The 21403-nt window shown below is 42.9% G+C and overlaps 1 protein-coding gene across 1 annotated transcript in view; it reads right to left on the bottom strand.

Annotated features, from left to right (window-relative positions):
* The window catches only part of ALPK3 (alpha kinase 3), a 186282-nt gene that overhangs the window by 119567 nt on the left and 45312 nt on the right, over positions 1-21403 (bottom strand). The window contains exon 2 of the mRNA XM_082256705.1: positions 8369-8625. Within this exon, the coding sequence (XP_082112831.1) occupies positions 8369-8538 (170 nt within the window). The 5' untranslated portion in view covers positions 8539-8625. The remainder of the gene's footprint in view (positions 1-8368; positions 8626-21403) is intronic.

The following is a 21403-nucleotide window of genomic DNA, read 5'->3' on the forward strand; positions in this document are numbered from 1 at the left end:
CTCCTGATCACATGACGGCTGTGTCCAATCACAGCCGTCATGTAACGTAAATACAGCCGTTGTAACAGCTTTGATCTCTTCTTCTCCTCATACAGATCCTGTCAGTGAGGAGAAGAAGACGATCTGTGCTGCAGCCAGGGGATCAGTGAGTTTTACTAATTACTCACTGATCACAGGGGGGGTCTGTGCTGGTAATCAGAACATTGATTACCAGTGCAGCCCTGGGGGGGGAGGGTGCCACTAGAGCCACCAGGGATGCCCACCCATGACCACCAGGGATGCCCACCACGGCCACCAGGGATGGCAATCAGGGCTCAGAGATACTGCCAGTGGTGCCCTCCCTATCAGTGCTGCCCACCAATTCCATCTATCAGTGCTGCCCACCAGTGCCCATTATTGCCATCTATCAGTGCCGCCCACCAGTGCCCATTATTGCCCACCAATGCTGCCTATCAGTGCCCATCAGTGCCGCCTATCAGTGCCGATCAGTGCTGCCCATCAGTGCCCATCAGTGCAGATCAGTGCCACCTATCAGTGCCCATGAGTGCCGCCGATCAGTGCCCATCAGTGCTGCCTATCAGTGCCCATCAGCACTACCTATCAGTGCCCACCAATGCTGCATATCTGTGCTACCTATCAGTGCCACATATCAGTGCCCATCAGTGCTGCATATCAGTGCCACCCCATCAATGCCATCCCATCAGTGCCACCCCATCAGTGCCTCCTCATTAGTGCCTGTCAGTGCGGCCTCATTAGTGCTCATCAGTGCAGGAAAAAACCTATCTATTTACAAAATTTTATAACATAAAACAAAAAAAGTTTTTGTTTTTTCAAACTTTTCTGTCTTTTTTTATTTGGGCACCAAAAAAGAAAAAACATTGTGGTGATCAAATACCACCAAAAGAAAGCTCTATTTGTGGGGAAAAAATGACAGATTTGGTTTAGGTACAGTGTTGCATGACTGCGCAATTGTCATTCAAAATGCAACAGCGCTGAAAGCTAAATATTGGTCTGGGAAGGAAGGGGTTTTAAGTGCCCAGTATTGAGGTAGTTAAATGTTACAATGAATATAACAGAATATGTAAAAAGAAATAAAGGATGCAATAATTCAAACTAATGACAGATTGCAAAAGCTAGTAGGGCAAACCCCCAAAAAATACCTAATAAGTAAAGTAAGTATTAACCACTTCTTGACCAGAAGGTCTTACCCCCTTAATGACCAGGCCATTTTTTGCGATAAGGCCCTGCTTTATTTTAACATACAATTGCGCGGTCGTGCAACGATGTACCCAAAAAAAATTGATGTCTTATTTTCCCCACAAATAGAGCTTTCTTTTGGTGGTATTTGATCACGTGTGAAATTTTTTTTTTTTTTTTTGTGCTATAAACAAATAAAAAGTGACAATTCTGAAAAAAAAAAAATATATTTTTTACTTTCTGCTATATAACATTCCCAATAAAAAAAATGTAAAAATCAAATGTTTTTATCATTTTAGGCCAATATGTATTCTGCACATATTTTTGGTAAAAAAAAATCCCAACAAGTGTATATTGATTGGTCTGCGCAAAAGTTATATAGCCAGTGGGGCATGCACGCACACTGATTGGCCAGAGGGGGAGCCAATCAGCAGGTCCGGCAGAGGCAATGTCCACCGGCCACTTGCAAACGCTCCCCAAAAGAGACAGAACGGGGGTCTGCTGATGAATAAAAGGCAGACCGCCATTCTGTCAGAGATGAACACAGTGTTCTATTTAGGAACACGAATCTATGTGTTCCTCTAGTCAGTCCATCCCCCACACAGTTAGAAAGCACCCCCTAGAGACATACTTAACCCTTTGATCGCCTTTGGTGTTAACCCCCTCCCTGCCAGTGTCATTAGTACAGTAACAGTGCATATTTTTAGCATTGATTACTGTAGTAATGTCACTGGTCCCCTCAAAAGTGTCAGTTAGGTGTCCATTCTGTTCGTCGCAATGGCGCACTCCTGATTGCCGACATTACTAGTAAAAAAATAAATAAATAAATAAAAACACCATAAATCCACCCCTAGTTTGCAGATGCGATAACTTTTGCGCAAACCAATCAATATACACTTATTGAGATTTTTTTACCAAAAAAATTATGATTTTTTTTTTTTTTTTAATTGTTGCTTTTGTTTTTGTATAGCACAAAAAATAAAAAAACTGTAGAGGTGATTAAATACCACCAAAAGAAAGTTATATTTGTGGGAAAAAAGGATATCAATTTTATTTGGGTACAGCGTCACATGACTGCGCAATTGTCAGTTAAAGTAACGCAGTGCCGTATCGCAAAAAATGGCCTGGTCATTAAGGGTTAAGAGGTGGTTAATATGAAATGAATTAACATTGTATTTTAAGGATAAGGATAAGCATATTTTAAGCATAAGGACTTTGTGCCTGAAAAGTCCCAATTTGTGACTCTCATATGAGGTTTTGATTGTCATGTCATTAAGATGAATGCATGGAGTGGTTACAAGAACAAATAAACAGATAAATGATATGATCAAAGGCAAATACATTTCTGAATAAATAACGAGGGCCTATATGAATTTTTGAAGGTAGTATTTTTGAAAACCCGGGCATCGTGCTACTGAATTGGTAGACAGGATTTGTTTTAAAGTTCCTAAATTGCTATGTTCCTATAACTGTCTCCCTGTCTCTCACAGATGTCTGCACAAAGCTTTAGGTCAAATATAAGCAGGTTGATACATAAAATATCAGCATCCCTGCAAATGCCCTTATTTTTATGCACTAGGATTTTTTCCTTTAGCTTTGACTTTGCAAATCTAAAAGGATGATGCAATGATTGTTTTTACATCACTGGGATGAATCATGTGAAAATAGTAATGATAGAACCTTTTCCTTTATGTAGCGTACTCCTCTAGTCAAGCTGCTAGGCTAAATTTAGTTTTTGGCATTGCTGCAGTCGGTGGAGCAGCAATTGAGTGTTTTTGTCTGGTCAGGGTTTATAGGCTGGGTGTTTCATTTCTCCAACTTGCTTCTGTAAGAAGCTTCCAGAATTTAGGGTACGGTCAGTCAAATAACCAGCATGATTATTTATCATGCTCCAGCCAATCACTGGAAGAAGGCATCCAGAAGGTTGCTGGGTAGGTGATACATGTTTGGGAGGCCTTTCAAGACTGTCTTTTCCTTTCCAGGGAAGTTTCCAGTTCTCCTAGGGGCTGCTGCCCCTAGGAAAGAGCTACTGAGACAAGAGATTGCAGACTGGGCTTCAGCAGGAGCTGGGCTGAGCACATGGAGGACATTGCTAGTGAGTGGACTTTTGCTAGAAGGCACTGTCCTAAAGTCTTGGTTTTGAGAAGGATCCTTTATCTGCCTCACTGAGGATCTAGCTGTGGATCCTAGGTGGCAGATAGCTCCTGGGACATTGTGAGACCTGATTTGGGGCTGCACTGTGTGTTGCTCCCATAAGGATTTTCCACTAGGAAGTTTGTCCTCCCATTGATTGTTATCACCGTTTTGCCGTTTTCTGTTATCTTCATGTTCTTCAGCAATAAATTCTAAAAAGGCCTCCCCTAGACCAGGGATATGCAAACTGTGGCCCTCCAGCTGTTGAAGAACTACAAGTCCCATTAGGCATAGTAAGACTCTGACAGCTACAAACATAATACCCAGAGGCAGAGGCATGATGGGACATCCTGTATTGTTAGTGTGCATGGATATGTGCTAGTGAGATTGAAAGCCTCTGTGCTGGTAAAGGAGACCTAGGTCATATTCAGCAGCCCCTTTGGGGTAAGCGCTACATTATAATAAATGTTTTAAGCAACTGTGCTGCAAAGACTACTATTATTATTATTATGTATAGAGCAGCAACAAATGAGGATCTGGCATACAAATTGCCACAATTCTTGCACTGTTTATAGTTAAACTGGAGCGGTTTTAATAAAATTAGAATTTTGCTTTTATGATTGGACTGTAACATAATCAATTTAATCTTACCTTACTGGAGGATCATTTTTAAAATGCAACCTTGTCATCACCTACAGCACAGTCTGACAACCCATCTGTTGTACAGAGATATTCTGCATCCTCTAGACTAGAACCAGTTGTTCCCAGGTGCTAGTCAATGGATACTTGTAGACTGTCTATCAATGCACTCAATATAACCCCCAGGCCACATATAATTATAGCAACCGGGAACTGGCAGCAAACTGGCCCAAGGACAGCATCTAAGTGTTGTGTAACATATGAAATATGTAAGTAGCACATGATAATTACTTAATAGCTAATCAGTCTCATGCCTGTGTACATATAATGTAAACATTTGACTGTGCTGACAAGAGGCAAGTTGGTGCTATCGTTACCTTTAATATTAGTTAAGAAAAATATATACAGTGCATTGCGAAAGTATTCGGCCCCCTTGAACTTTTCGACCTTTTGCCACATTTCAGGCTTCAAACATAAAGATATAAAACTGTAAGAATCAACAAGTGGGACACAATCATCAAGTGGAACGAAATTTATTGGATATTTCAAACTTTAACAAATAAAAAACTGAAAAATTGGGCGTGCAAAATTATTCAGCCCTCTTAAGTTAATACTTTGTAGCGCCACCTTTTTCTGCGATTACAGCTGTAAGTCGCTTGGGGTATGTCTCTATCAGTTTTGCACATCGAGAGACTGAAATTTTTGCCCATTCCTCCTTGCAAAACAGCTCGAGCTCAGTGAGGTTGGATGGAGAGCGTTTGTGAACAGCGGTTTTCAGTTCTTTCCACAGATTCTTGATTGGATTCAGGTCTGGACTTTGACTTGGCCATTCTAACACCTGGATATGTTTATTTGTGAACCATTCCATTGTAGATTTTGCTTTATGTTTTGGATCATTGTCTTGTTGGAAGACAAATCTCCGTCCAGTCTCAGGTCTTTTGCAGACTCCATCAGGTTTTCTTCCAGAATGGTCCTGTATTTGGCTCCATCCATCTTCCCATCAATTTTAACCATCTTCCCTGTCCCTGCTGAAGAAAAGCAGGCCCAAATCATGATGCTGCCACCACCATGTTTGACAGTGGGGATGGTGTGTTCAGGGTGATGAGCTGTGTTGCTTTTACGCCAAACATAACGTTTTGCATTGTTGCCAAAAAGTTAGATTTTGGTTTCATCTGACCAGAGCACCTTCTTCCACATGTTTGGTGTGTCTCCCAGGTGGCTTGTGGCAAACTTTAAACAACATTTTTAATGGATATCTTTAAGATATGGCTTTCTTCTTGCCACTCTTTCATAAAGGCCAGATTTGTGCAGTATACGACTGATTGTTGTCCTATGGACAGAGCCTCCCACCTCAGCTGTAGATCTCTGCAGTTCATCCAGAGTGATCATGGGCCTCTTGGCTGCATCTCTGATCAGTCTTCTCCTTGTATGAGCTGAAAGTTTAGAGGGACGGCCAGGTCTTCGTAGATTTGCAGTGGTCTGATACTCCTTCCATTTCAATATTATCGCTTGCACAGTGCTCCTTGGGTTGTTTAAAGCTTGGGAAATCTTTTTGTATCCAAATACGGCTTTAAACTTCTCCACAACAGTATCTCGGACCTGCCTGGTGTGTTCCTTGTTCTTCTTCAGAGATGCTCTCTGCGCTTTAAATGGACTTCTGAGACTATCACAGTGCAGGTGCATTTATACGGAGACTTGATTACACACAGGTGGATTCTATTTATCATCATTAGTCATTTAGGTCAACATTGGCTCATTCAGAGATCCTCACTGAACTTCTGGAGAGAGTTTGCTGCACTGAAAGTAAAGGGGCTGAATAATTTTGCACGCCCAATTTTTCAGTTTTTTATTTGTTAACAAAGTTTGAAATATCCAATACATTTCGTTCCAGTTCATGATTGTGTACCACTTTTTGTTGATTCTTCACAAAAAATTACAGTTTTATATCTTTATGTTTGAAGCCTGAAATGTGGCAAAAGGTCGAAAAGTTCAATTGGGCCGAATACTTTCGCAATGCACTGTATATAGACATATTTTTGTAGATCTTTCTGTATGTGTATGTTTAGGTTCACGTGTAGAGCCAAAGTTAATGAAACTGACAACCAGGATAGTAGCTATGGTTAGGATTGCTTTTGTTGTTACAGCATAAAAACATTCCTAAAAAGTAGCTAGATCAGAGGAATAGCAAATACTCTGGATTGTTTTTACACATACTGTATAACCTTAAGGCTCGGTTCACACTATTGCGATGCGGGAAGGCTGCGAATTCGCAGCCTGTTCCCGCATCGCACACGCACCCCCGGCAGTTCACACTGCCATATGCGATCCGCTGGGGGTGTCAATGTAATCTTAACGACACCCCCAGTTTGATCGCATATCGCAGTGCGATCGTGCAGTTCGCACAGGATCGGATCGCACAAGTGTGAACCGCTGTGCGATCCGATCCTGATGCGGCAGCAAAAATGCCTCCTGTGCGTCTTTGCTGCGGGTGCGGTGCGAATTTAGCCATACAAACTGTATGGCTAAACTCGCACCGCACAGCTGATCGCATGTCATGTCGGAGCAGTGCGCTCCGACATGACATGCGAACCCGGCACACGCAGTAGTGTGAACCGGGTCTAAAGCATATGTGTGATTGATTCCAGACACTCCGACTGGGTACCAAAAAGCTGCTTTCTAAGCTCTAGAACACGAGATCCGTGAATCTGGCTATAGTTATCCCAAGAACTAGACAGTACCAGTTTTGGAGTGAATCAGAATAAAAACTGTTTATTCAAACACAGGCACAAAAAGATATACACTTTGGGACAACCCTCTCCCCCTTAGCAGCCAATCCACATACACATATACATCCCATAATAGGTTGATCTTAAGGCACACAGAAACAATAGAACAATGGAATACAGGTATTTAACAATAACAAACCCCACTCCACCTCACTATCTAGCAAGGGTCTATGAGAGACTCCAACAACACTCAAGCAATCTGAAAAGTAAAATTGTCTATTTCTATATATCTCTTGAGGGACATTGTGCAGAAATATTATTGTCCCAAGCGAAAGAGGCCCTTCACTCTTTAAACACAAACCACACATATAGAACCCAGGATAACCGGGAGGTCAGGACACACATTGTACCGCTTCCAGGGCCCCTCTTATGTGTAAGTCACTCTGTATCTATTAGGGGCACAGGGTGACCAAGAACCCCAGCGAGTCTGATTAGTGCAGACCCGACTGGGATTCTTGGTCACCCTGTGCCCCTAATAAACACAGGGTGACTTACACATAACAGGGGCCGGGGAAGCTGTACAAGGAGTTTCCTGACCTCTCTAAAGTAATCTGGGTTCCACGATCCCCCCAGCCAAAGTGACTCCTGTCACAGTATGTAACGTTCAACTTGAAAAACCTCCCCTTCAGTTGAAAATAGAAATGAAAGGCAAAATATTTGTGTATAGATATATAAAACAAAAACTATAAACACTTTTCCCCCTTTTTTTATAAGTGATCACGTTCCTTCTGTTCTCAACTGCATAAGAGCTATAGGGAGGAGACACAGCAGCACACTGTACTCCCCAGTAAAAGGTTGTGCAGGGAGAGGGGGGGGGGGGGGGTTGTCAGGACAAGTCTGATCATTAGAGGAGAGCAGGCTAAGTTCCCAGCATGGTGTGTTCCCCTGCTTTGTGTGGTCAGTTTTTAATACGAGCAGGAACCAGGACCAGGAACAGGTTACTTTTTCAAGTACATGGTACAGCAGGCACAGATCATGAAAACAAAATGTTGGGTTTACATACTCTTTAAGCTAGGTACATATGAAAAGTTTACTTTTGTTCAACCCAACGGGCTAAATAAAAAAATAAAGGAAGAGGTCGCCGGACTAACTAAGCAATCTTAGTGCAGCAATCTCTCCTGCTGAGCTATTGTATTCTGAGAGGGGGACTGACCCCCCCCCACAAGGCTGTAAAGTTTTTCAGCATGCTCATTCGACAGAAGCCAGTCACTAGACTGTCTTCTGTTGGACAGGCTGCTGTACACACGGGCTGAATGTCGGCTGCTTTCTGTTGAACAGGCCGATACTTGCCAATATTCTGACTGTGTGTACCAGCCTTTAAGCAAACCTTGGGCTATTGACTAGCTAACAGGTATGGATGTGCTGGAGAAGTATTCTGCTATGTAATAATGTGCCTAAATACAAAACATGGCCAATTGTACCCTTGGACAGCAATAAAGATTACAATTATATTCAACTAGTCATGACCAAAATGCTATTATTTTGCACCTGCTATCCACTAGACACATTATTCTTGTAACAAAGCAAAAAAAAGAAATCGTTAAATTTACATGATGCCACTAAGCTTCAAAGGGTTGCAGTAGCTGACATATACCCTTCTTTTCTGATCTCACCTGTTCTCAGGTCTCACATTCAGCAGATAACTTCTGCTATCTGCTCGCGGACTGTACACTGAGCCATTACTGTCTTCACTTTCACTTGCGCTCCCATTGCTGCTTCCATGGGAGTCGTAGTACCTCCCATTCCCAGAAGGTGTGCGGGCCATAGGTCTCCGTGTGCCCATTATGAATTATTTTTGTCTTGTGCCACTTCTTTCAGCCGCCTGCGACTTCCACAAAAGTGCTGCAAGACTTCCTGTAGAGACTGGAACCTGGGGGTAGAAAGACATGCAACTGCTGTAAGATATCTGTAATGTGGAGAATACACAAATCATGGTGCGGTAGAGAGATGTGAATTGATTCAACTATACACTTATTACACTACAGTAGTTATTAATACCAAGTACATCCACTGTACTTTTGGTTTATGGTAATATTTTTTTTTTTTTCCAAGAAAATAAACTTTTATTGAGCACATAAATGATCCAAGGTGCAAACAGTAACAGAAGAAGGTACAAAACGCAATTGGCATACAGAATATACAGAAGGGTTCAGAACTTCGATCAACGCATAAAAGCTCAGGTACCAAAAAAATGCAAAAATAGTAGAGTGAGCACATTGCAAACATCTTAGCTCAATCACATCATAACTGTCGAGACAACTTTGACACATACAGGAAAGTAAGCACAATGTGTAGGGTCAGGAGTAGTAAACTAACAAACCAAGGAACTAATGGTGGGAAAGGGAAAGGGGAAAGAGCACCACTGAAGAGCAACCTAGATCAGAACATAGCACCAGCATTAGAAATACCCTGCTTATCCCATCAAGAGTCTGTCCATCACCAGTTGGGGCGGGGCCCGGGTCGGATCATCCAACCATGGTTGCCACAAGGCGGAAAACTTCTTATGCGCCCTACGATGTAGGTAGGTAACTTTTTCTCTAATCAACAGTTTGTTAACCTGGTCAATCCACTGCGCCGTCGTTGGGACCCTGGAGGAAATCCAATATCTCGCAATTAGCTTGCGCGCCACATAGAGCAGTCTAAGTACCGCCGTATGGGCATGCGGGGTTAATGTTTCATCCTCCAGTGCCCCAAGTAGACACACAATCGGATCTCTAGGCAATGTAAAACGATAGACTCCGGATATGGAGTCAATGACCTCGCCCCAATATCTAAACAGTTTGGGACACCTCCAAAGCATATGGATCAGCGTTCCGGTTTATGGTAATATTGACCAAGCGTGGTTCATTTATGGGTCCACATAACTAGGGATAAGTAAAATTGATGAAATTCTGGCACAATGTGGGCAAAATGTATTTGAGTCAAATGGTATGGCTACAAGAAAGTGTTTTTTGGTGCTTTTAAAGAGTGCAGAATGCGTTAGATGGCTCCCAATGGTTACTAAAATTCATTTAAACTATCCTGGGCTTGTTCTTCTGCCCCTCATGACAAGAAGAAAGATACTGAGGAACAACGGAACCCTAGGCTTTTCAACCATGTGAATGCCATATCAGCACTACACAGTGATCACACAGCTTTAATAATAAACTAAGCACCATTAGTTTTACTGTTAAGCAGGGTATACACTATTCAATTTTTTTTCCTTCAACCCGATGGATTGAACAAAAAAAAAAAATGTTCGCTCCGGTAGGAGCCGCTGTACTAATCATTTGAGGTTAGTTCAGCGATCTCCCGCTTTGAACTGTTGTGTTCTGACAGGGGGATGGCTCCCCCACCAGAAAACTCCAATCAATACTCTCTGCCATTGGCTGAGAGCACTGATCGATAGTCAGTCCGCTGCTGCTTTTCCAGCATGCATGTCCGACAGAACTTGGCTTCTCCAGACCAACATAGACACAGGCCGAATGTCGGACGTTTCTTTTTGAACCGCCAGTTGTCTCCCAACATTCGGCCCCTGTGTACTAGGCTTTAGGAATAGGGTTTACCACCTAACAACCACCCTATAGCAGATTTACTTCTACAGGGTGGCCGTTCTGTGCAGAATCACATATATATATTTGAATCTGCACTTCTACCTAGGGGGCGTGCCACTTCTGCTGTGATTAGTCACAGCGGAAGCCGATCAGCGGGTGCCGGTCATTGGATGTCTGCCCGCACCTGCCGATCATCGGGGAGACACACAAGACAGAACTCTGTTCTCACGGGGGGAAGTGATAGATTTTCTTTCCCTGCAAGAATAAAATACATCACATCCCTTAGTAAAACACCTCACAGAGAACAAAAAAACACTGGCTAGGTACACATTTAACCCTTTGTTGGCCTTAGATGTTTAACCCCCTTCCAGCCAGTGTCATTAGTAAAGTGACAGTGCATATTTTTAGCACTGATCACTGTATTAGTGTCACTGGTTCCCACAAAGGGGTTTATTTACTAAAGCTAGAGAGGGCAAAATGAGTCACAATTCTGCAGAGAAACCAATCAGCTTCCAGGTTTTATTGCTAAAGCTTAATAAACAAGCTGAGGTTAGAAGCTGATTGGTTTCTCTTCAGAATTGTGCCCTCTCTAGCATTAGTAAATAAACCCCAAAGTGTCAAAAGTCTAAGTGAGTGTCCGAATGTACACAATATCACAGTCCCACTATATGTTGCTGATTACTGCCATTACTAGTATAAAATAAATAAATAAAAGTTTCAGTATATATCCCATAGTTTGTAGATGATATAACTTTTGCATAAACCCATCAATACACGCTTCTTGGGATATTTTTTACCAAAACAATTGTAGCAGAATACATATTGGCCTAAATTTATAAGGAAATTAGATTTTTTTTTCGATTTTGTATTCGGTATTTTTTAAAGGCAAGAAAGTAAAAAAATATACTTTTTGTTAAAAATTGTTTATATATTATAATTGTTTGTTTATAGCGCAAAAAATAAAAACTGCATAGGTGATCAAATACTACCAAAAGAAGGCTCTATTTGTGGGAAAAAAGTACATTCATTTTAATTGGGTAGAGCTTTGCAGGACTGCGAAATTGTCAGCTACGTAGTAACTCAGTAACGCAGTGCCGTGTCGCAAATAAATGGTCTGGTCATGAAGGGGGGTAAATCTTCCGGGGGCCAGGTGGTTAATTCCTGCTTTGTTTATCAACATTGATCACCATGTGATAAGACATGGCTCTGTTAGAAAAAAAGCCATGTGACTTTTTTCCAGTTTGGCCTAAACAGCCTGCATGGAAAAATCTGTTAATTTCAACATTTTTGGAGAGGTGAAATTGGTAACGAATTTGGAGAACTCATTCTGGTTATCGCTACATATGTCTGTCTAGCTTGAATCTTTTTTAAATATCTGAATTATTTTAACCCACAAAAGTACTTGTCCTTTCATAGTTATATTTCCATTCACAAATGCATTCTTATTCTGAGCCACAAAGCTTCAATCCACAGTTGTTGAAATAACACCCTTCAATATCACTGTAAATACTTTTATACTTGGCAGTCTTTTGCTGGCCTGGATACTTCGATCCATGTAGTGATCATTGTCACACTTTAGGCTCTGTTCAAATCTAGGGGTTTTTGGGCGATTTTCTGCTCAGCTCTAAAAAAGCCTAACTCATTTCAATGGCCCCTGTGAATTGGCCCCTGCCCCCATCTATAACTGGCCTTTACAGCAAGGAGCACATGGACGGGCAAACGCATGAAAGACAAAAACAGAGAAAATTCCCAGCTAAACTCACCAAGCAGTCTGCTTACCAACCAAATTAATCTGTCCAACAATATGCTTTAAAAACAAGGGTTTAGTTAGCACACATTTGCAAATGCATGCGTAAGCTGCAAGGCCCCTTCACGGCACCCTGTATTACCTACAGTCCTAACCCTACTAATTTATGAGAGTCTCCACAATGGAAGCACATGCATTCTAATGGATAGATAAGGGGTAGGTGGCCTTAAGCAAAACGCACATCGCTCAAAAAAGTACAATAGCTTCTTTTATGGCAGATTACAGGAGTTTTTTTTTTTTTCATTGGTCACTTGTCAACCTAAAAATGCCTGCACAATAACGCTGCAAAAAACGCCTGTAAAACTCCAGAATAAACGCCTGAAAAACGCCTGAAAAAGTAGCAACTTCTAGATGTGAACGTAGCCAGTTCACATACTGGCGTGCCCGCAATCCTGAATCATTGCTAATCGCAGGACGCCCATGTGATTCCAGTGACTTGCAATGGCACTTCAAATGTGGAGCAATTTTGCAAAGAATTGTTGCCCAAATCACGGTGAAATCGCACAAACAGAATCGCGAACGCCTGTTGCCCAAAATAAATTCTTCTACTTTTTTGTGGTGACAGGCATCCCGCTATTCTGTTTGCGCGATTTACCGCAATTCGACAGGCGGCAAAATCACACCGCGTTTGGGGTGCCATTGCAAGTCACAGGAATCGCACGGGCGTCTCATGATTTGTAATGATTTGGGATCCCATTCTGCCCGCAATCCGATACGCCAGTATGTGAACAGAGCCTTATGGGTTCCCACAGCTATACAGTTTTCAGCAAGGTAACTAGACATACGCAATCCAAGAGTCCCTCTTTGTGCAGGTCAAGACACTCATTTTTCAATTTCATGATGGCAGGAATTTGCCACAGTATTTTGTTTTATTGCAGTAAAATGTTCTTCTGCTTTTTCTAGGAATGTTAACAATCATGGATTGACAAGAATTGTACCATCAAACAAGAACATAAAAAAGAAGGGAAGCCAAAAATAAAAATAAAGAAATACAAATAAACAGAGCTAGAACATAATTGCAATTGTAATAATAAAAGTCTATGAGCCCCCTTACTGCTTTTTGTATCATTGGAGCACTACATGCATACAAATCCTGATTGTTTCAAATTACCAGATAAATCTGATGACAAACGAGTCAAGTTACAGGTTACCATCCAATTCCATTAGCATGCTCACAAGGCTATAATTAGATCATACATAACAAGGCGTATCTGTAAGCTTGGAGTTGTGCAGAATGCTAAAGATAAAAGCTACATGGAAACACATAAATGAAGCATGCCAGGAACAGGCTCTGTGTCTGGCTTTTTAGGTTTAACTTTCTGGACATGTTTACTAAAAAAATAAAAAACAGAAAATTGTTATCAAATACTTATCGTAATTTTCCTTTCCTGATGGACTCCGTTACAACATACGTTTTGGGTTTAGCCTCGCCTCCAGTCCTACCCTATAGGACCCCACTCCCATAAATCTTTGCTCCTGTTCAGCATCCGTGTTCTGTAACTAGTCTACTCAGGAACTGGGAGGGGACTCTTGCAGCCAAGGAGTCCATGAGGAAAGGAAAATTACGGTAAATATTTGATAACAATTTTCCGTTTTCCTGATGGAATCCATGGCCGCATACGTTTTGTGAAATAACTCGCCGTACACACCCGGGTGGGCAGATGCTGAACAAAAAAAAGGTTTAATTGACCCCATCAACTGACTGGACTTGTAAGCCAAAATTAACAGAAGACAAAGCAGCGGATCAACACAATAATGGGACAGGAACATGTTGATAGAAGACCAGGAGGCTGCCTTACAGATTACTTCAGGGGCAACATTTCTTGAAACCGCCCAATATGTTGAGATGCTCTGTGTCGAGTGTGCTGTCACCGCCTCTGGAGGCACCAAGATACTGCTTCAGGGTATTGCCTACATCAATTGGATGGATGACAGAACTGTTTTTTGAGTAAGTTCTGGGCAGCTTGTCCAGATCCAGACTAAGCTGTGAGAGTAAATTGAGAACTAGTAGGAGGTCCCATTTAGGGAACCTTGGTTTCCTCTGGGGCCTGTGTCTCACTGCCCCTTTAAAGAACTGACGGACGAGCATATGTTTGGCCCATGAAACTCCAGTGAATGCTGAAATAGCCGATACCTGTACCTAGAGTGAGCTGACCAACAGGGACAGGTCTTGGCACGACTATAGGAAGCTCAGGACGTCTTGGACTTTAGGAGCGACACATGAATTGGCCCTAGTGGACCTATGGTCCATAGACTTAGACCATATCCTCTCATAGACCCTGTTAATGCTTTTCCTCCTAGCGTTCAAGAGTGTGGGAATGGCTTCCTCAGGGCAGCGTAGAGCCTCCAGCCTTCCCCTCTCAAAAACCAGACCTTCAGGTGCAGACAAGCTAGGCATGGATGTAGAGTAGTACCCTCTGACAACAGGTCTAACCTGAGGGGTAGAGGAATCGGATCCCCGAAAATGAGTAGCATCAGAAGAGGGAACCAGGGCCTGTTGGGCCAGAACAGGATTATCGATACTATCTCTGCCGCTTCCATCCTGAATCTCCACAAGAACTGGAGAACAAATCAGAGAGAAAGCATAGGCCCTGCGGAACCTCCATCAGTCCGTGAGGGTGTCCACCGCGAAAGCTTGGGGATCTCAGAACCTTAAGTAATACTTTGCGCCCCAATGCAACAACAAGGTGTCAAACAGGTCAACCTCTGGGGAGATCCCCAGGGTCAGAACCCACTCGAAGACTTTCTTGTGGAGGGTCGACTCATTGTTGTCTAGCCGGACTTGAGAGAGGAAGTCCGCTTGCACATTCTGGGCTCCGGGAACATAGATAGCCGATAGGTTGGACAGGTTCTTCTGTGCCCAGGTCATAATCGGCTGTTCTTCTCGTAACAGAGAGAGACTGCGAGTTCCTCCTTGTTTCCTTATGTAAGCCACCGCCGTCATGTTGTCCAACCTCAGCATCACTGAAGATCCCATCGTTAGATGGTGGAAGGCCTGAAGCGCTCAAAATGCTGCTCGGAGTTCCAGGATGTTCAAGACTATCCCGCGAGGGAAAAATTCCCACCTGCCCTGCACCATTTCCGAAAGACAGTGGGCGCCCCAACCTATATTGCTGGCATCCAAAGTCACGACGACCCATGACAGGGGCTATGGAGTAGCAGTTGAGTAGATTCTCCCGCTGAAGCCACCAGGGAAGACACCCCCTCATAAATGCCATGGATGGGGTTAGGAAGATGTGTTGGTCCAAGTCTTATATACTTCACTGCTGCAGGAAACCTCTATGGAAGGGCTGCATTCTCCACATATCCTATTTCACTATTGGAGCTATGGTGACCATGATCCCGATGACCTTTAGACACTGCCGGCCACGGAGACGAGAGGAAGAGAGAGTGAGAAGTATCCTGTCTTGGACCACTGGAATTTTCTCCTCGAGCAGAGAGATGGTGCCTTTCGCCATGTCGAACTGAGCCCCGAGAAAATAGAGGGACTGTGTGGGATCCAAATGACTCTTTTCCATGTTTAAGAGCCACCCGAACTACTGGAGAGTGGTATTGACTTGACCCAGATGCTCCACAAGTTGACCCTTGTCTTGAGACAGGAGGAGAAGGTTGTCTAAGTAATGATGGAGCCGAATACCTTTGAGTCTTATCAAGGCTACAACTACCAACAAAACTTTCAAAAACGTACAAGGCAATGTGGAAAGCCTGAAATAGAGACAGGTAAATTGTAGGTGAGACTGCCCGATGGCAAACCGGAGATACTGTTGGAAGTTCCTTGCAACGGGAACATTGAAATAAGCGTCTTTTAGGTCTATTAATGCTAGCCAATCTCCCGGCTGGACCGACTGCTGGATTGTTAGTAGTGTCTACATCTTGAACCTCTCCCCCTTGATAAACTGATATAGATGGGTAAGATCTATCATGGGCCTCCAAGTACAATTATTTTTTGCACCATGAAGATAGGTGAATAGATTCCTTGCCCCCGCTCATCCTCCGGGATGGAATGGCGGCACCCTGAGATACCAGGGATTCGATGTAGGATAGAAGTGTCTGCTTTTTTATGCTGAAAGAAGCAGGGAACTGGGGATGAACCTTAGCCTGGGAACGCTGCTGAAAGCCCAGGTATGACCGGAAGAAATCGTCCTGACGGTCCAGGAGTCCCGGATTGAGGCCACCCAGACATGCCGAAAGCGGAGCAGACGAGTCCCCACATGACATGTCTGAGTGGGCCCAATGTCAAAAGAACTTGCTGGCTTCTCGGTCCCCAGTAGAACCACTCTTGGGGGGTTTCCGAAAAGAAGACTGTCTTGACTTCCAGCTTCTCCCAAACTCCCTGTCGGGCTTGTAGCTATGTGCTTTCCTAGCATGATCTGGAAACTGCTTCCTGGGTCGAGCCCGTTTCTGATTCAGTAGGCTCCGGTCTTGGGAAAGGAACCCCGACCTACCACCCGTGGCCCGAGTTATGGCACTATCTAACTTATTCCTGAAGAGGGAAGACCCCTCAAACAGGATGCGGCACCACACCTGCTTGGATGCAGGGTCAACTACCCAAGGCCGAAGCCAAAGGGCACTCTTGTCAGTGACCGAGGAGAGCATAACCCAGGCAACCAGGCAGATGATGTCCATGGAAGCCTCTCCCAAGAAGGCAGAGGCCATCTTCAGCTCCTGAAAAGGAGACCTTCTGGCCATCTATTCCGAGACTCTCCTAAGGGTCTCATCTAGGTTGTCTGTCCATATCTCCATTGCTTTGGACATTGCTGCTAGGGCTAAGGCTGGTTTGCAAGCCATGCCAGCTGTTAGATAGACTTGTTTGAGGTCAGAGTCAATCTGTCTGTCCAGAGGGTCTTTGAACGACACTGTACCCTGTAACAGAAGGGTCACATGCTTGACGAGCCTTATCACAGCCATGTCGACAAGAGGTGGAGACTCCAGGTGTTTCACCTCTTCCTTCATAAAGGGATACAGTTTCGACATCTTCGAGAGCATGGAGTTTTTCCTTTCCACTTTACTCCACTCTTCCGTGATGACTTCTCCCAGCTCTCCCAGAGATGGAAAATTCAATCACTCTCTGTTCAGCTGTTTAAATAATTTTCTTTGTTTAGGGGGAGAGACCACTGACTCCTCCCAGTTTAGAGCTTCTCTCATTGCCCTGACCAGGGGAGGAACCAGGCCAGAGTCAAAGCCCAGACAGGGATCTTCTACCTTCGAATCCCTGTCTGAGAACATGGCCGTAGGGTGGCTTGGTTGTGATGACTCTAAGGTGTCTTGGCCCTGCGCTTCTCTTGATGGAGTGTGTGGAGGATTCAAGGCTGGACTCTGGACATGGCTAACTCCAAATTCACTTAGGGAACACTTAATGACCTGTTTCACCATGGATTCTAGCTGGTCCGAGCTACCTCTTTGGCCGCCTGGGAAAAACAGCGATTACACAGAGATCTCCCATTTGGAACCCAAGAGCTGCATCCCCAGCACTCTGTCTTGTCTGGGTGATGAGAGGATCCAGGTAAGGAGGCTGGATTCCTACTGTGGAGCCTTGAGCCAGAAGGAGACCTGCACCTGGACCTTGAGGAAGCGTGCCGGTGTTTGCGATTTTAAATGACCGTCTTCTATGCGTGCAGTGCATTGGGGATCAGACCTAGAAGGGCTGCAAAAAAAGAGAAGGAGAGAAAGAAACACACAGGAAGCAAGGAATATGATGTATCACCCCCCCCCCTCCCCAGCACCCACTACAGCCGTACCTCGGCATATAACCCCACTAGGTATCTGCTGCTCGAGGGCTGGCCACAGGAGGGCAGTGAGGCTTCCATACCTGGACACTGACCTGCAAGAACTGAGGCAGACAACTAGATCAGAGGGGGGGCGGCACATAACGCTAGAAGAAGCAACTCCTACCTTGCTACCACCTCCCTGTAGCCTAGGGAAGTTGCCACCTGGCCCATGATCATTTCCACAGGCTGCCAGGACAGTATCCCTTTTAAATTAGCGCCTTGGCTGACGTCATACATACTGTATTAACCTTACCACATTTTAGTAAACGTAGTTCTTCAATAACATTTTTAAAGCAGAACTAAATTCTCTTAACCAACATTAATTGTTTATAATCCTTGTACTGCAAGCCTTTATTAACATGTACTTGTGTTAAACTTTTAAAAAAATTTACATTTTTTCAGTTGCTTCCTGATTGCTGGCCTAGGCCAAAATGATGTCAAACATCCCAGGAGTCTTCATGATCATTTTTCTTATCTTTCATCTGGAGGAGGGACTTTATCAGCTAACTAAGCCCTCCTGTCTGCATGCCAGGGTAGATGGATCCCAAGACAAAAATGCTACATGAATTGCCTTTACTTAGGATGGCTTTGGCTAGAAATGCTAGGGAGTGTTCTTCAAAGTGGTTTCGCAACAAAATAAAGCATGGAGACATGGGTGGATGGATGGGTGAGTTCACTTTGAATAATACAATTTAATCAAAAATTGTTTTCAGTTTGTGGTGCTCAGATACAGTCAAATTCTTCTTTACGTGGTCCCTGACAATGCAAAAATATGAAATACATAAGCTTGATATTTCCAAACAGAACTTTATAGTGCTCTCACTTGTTCTTTCAGACCACTTTCTAATCCTAAATGTGTCAAGAGATCATTACAAGAACACCTCTTCTTGGAATTCTATTATATTCTACTGATAACCCTCCCACCTCATTCTGTTGCACTTGTTCACTTCCACTATTTACACAAACCTGTTTCTTGTGATGCATGTATTTTTGGCAAATTCTGCTCATACTTTCTCTTGCTTGCATATTACTTCTACTCTGATTAAGGACCCTTTCACACTGATCAGTTTTTGATGTACTTTTGGGGTCTAAAAAGCAGAAGTAGAATGCTTGAAAGATGTATCCCTTTAAATTATATGGAACTCTACACACTGCAGGTAGGCTGCACTTTGAAAAGTCCTGTATGCTGTATCTTTGTTTCAGTTTTTCAAAAGCACCTTCCATTGTAAGTCAATGGGAAGGCATAAAAAAATGCATCAGTATGAAAGAGTCCTTAAACTAAACAAAAGCACATCAAAAACTGATCAGTGTGAAAGGGACCTTACGTATTACTTTATTCAGAGTGCTCCTCTCTGCACTGTCATTTTACAACTTAAAGTGGAACTACATTTAACCACAAACCAAAAATGCTATTTAATTCATGTTTGCTATTTAAAGCAAACTTACCCTCCCATCCCTGTCTTCAAGCTTTATTTTGTTGAGAAATCACATTAAAAAAAAAAACAAAAACCCTAGCATTTCTGTCCATATCCATCTTAAGTAAGGGCAGATGATTCATGAACATTTACATCCTGGAATCCACCTGCCCTCAGCTTAGGCATGCAAGCAGGAGAAGCTATAGGTAAGCAGGAGAGACCCTCCTTCCCTACTGAAGACTCATGGGATGTATGACATCATTTGCCTAGACATGGAAACCAGGAAGTAACTGAAGAAATGTAAAAAAAAAAAAGTTTAAACAAACATATATGATATACTTTCAGATCTATTTACTAATGCTAGTAGCATAAAGATTGCAAATAGTCAATGTTGATTGAGAGAGTGAAGTTCCACTTAATTGGGAACATGAAAGGTGTTATTTTTGGATTATTGGCAGGAAATTCCCCTCCTTTTTTTACATGAAGATTGGAATATGCCTTTTGCTTCAATTTCTATTTCAAAATTATTGTAAAATTATTGTAAGCTGCCACTAGTATAGTCTTCATACCTTTCTGCCTCTTCTGTACTGTTACCAATGCATGAATATAATTTTCCCAATTGTAAAGCTCTAGGTGCTAAAACTCTGTAATTTACCTTTCTGAGACATACATGGTCAATGCTGGTTTCTTATTCTGCAATCACTATCTGCCTGGTTGTGCTCCTACTCACAGACAGGGCTTCTGACTTTTCTCGCATAAGCATACTTGTTCTAGGTTAATGATGAAAATATTGAAGGCAAAGGCGGAACATAATAGCCAGACAGCTAGCATTTTCAGATGGAAGTTATTAATGGCAGCCCCTATGTCTCTCTTTGGAAAGGACCTATAAAATATATGCACAATAATAGCACCAATCGATAAAGAATAATAAAACGGGCCTGGGTTTGCATTCTACAAATCCAGTGTAAAGTCCCTGAACCCTGAACTAAGTGCTGAACCCCATTGAAGTTGAACTCTTTGTCAGAATAGGTAAGAGGTATGTTAGTACCCCAACACTATTTCCCCAGGGAGGGGCTCCTTCCTATAAAGGGGGCCTAAAAATTCCACTCTAAGTCCTCCCAGATTGTCCCTACATTTTTTCTGGTGCATTGGATGTGGGGAAGAGATCCTGGTCCCACTCAATGGGATAAGATGTCTTGCGATGGGGGGAGAGGCTATTCCATTCCCCTGTTGCAAGGAACCCCCCCTATTGAAAGACGTGTGACCTGATCTGGTAAAAGAAAGGGGACCCTATGCGTGCTGCCCTTCCTTTCTTTGGGTCCCAGGCTGCATGCTCAGAAAAGATTCTTGATCAGATTTTTAGGGTAGCCCCATAGTATCCTTAATCTTTTAAAATTATTATTTAAAGTATACTATGATATTGTTCTGCAACACCGTGTGCATTTTTAAGAACTCCTCCAAAACAGTCATTGTAAAGATTCATGTATTTTCAATGGTGCCCTTAAAATTGCATGAAAAGACCCTTAGCGTGCTGTACAGTATTATTAAAACCATTTTTTTAAGTAAATATGTATTGTTACTTTCATTTGCAAACACTTTTGACTCCGGGATTAGGCAGGATGTAATGGGCAGGCTCAGTCACATATATACGTGATTAAGCCTGTTCTGGGTTAGTAGCGTGCAGCACGCTCCTCCTGTGACTGCTGTCTTCATCATACACAGCAGATCACTGTTACCAGTATCTGGTAACCGGGTATCATGTGATTGCTATGATTGGTCACAGCGATCACATGATAACCATGTAAACAACCTGTTATGAATGGCTTTCCATTCATGAACAGCTTGCTTGCTGTTGTGATCTGTCATTGGCCAAACGCAATCACATGGTACCTGGCTATATGTGCCATGTTATAAGCTTAGCCAATCACAGATCACAACCATACGCAAGCTGTTCAAGGATAGTTAACACATTCAAGGCAGCTAAAACTGCTGCATATACAGTGATCATACAGTGTAAAAACAAAAACCCTGATCCCCCCCTAGAATAGTACAGTGTCACTATGGTGACGTTAAGCTGCCCTGATGACAGGGTGTAAAAAAAAAAAAATAGTAAAAAAAAAAAAAA

This window comes from Pelophylax lessonae, assembly GCF_965119305.1.
Source record: "Pelophylax lessonae genome assembly, chromosome: 4".
Lineage (NCBI taxonomy): Eukaryota > Metazoa > Chordata > Amphibia > Anura > Ranidae > Pelophylax > Pelophylax lessonae.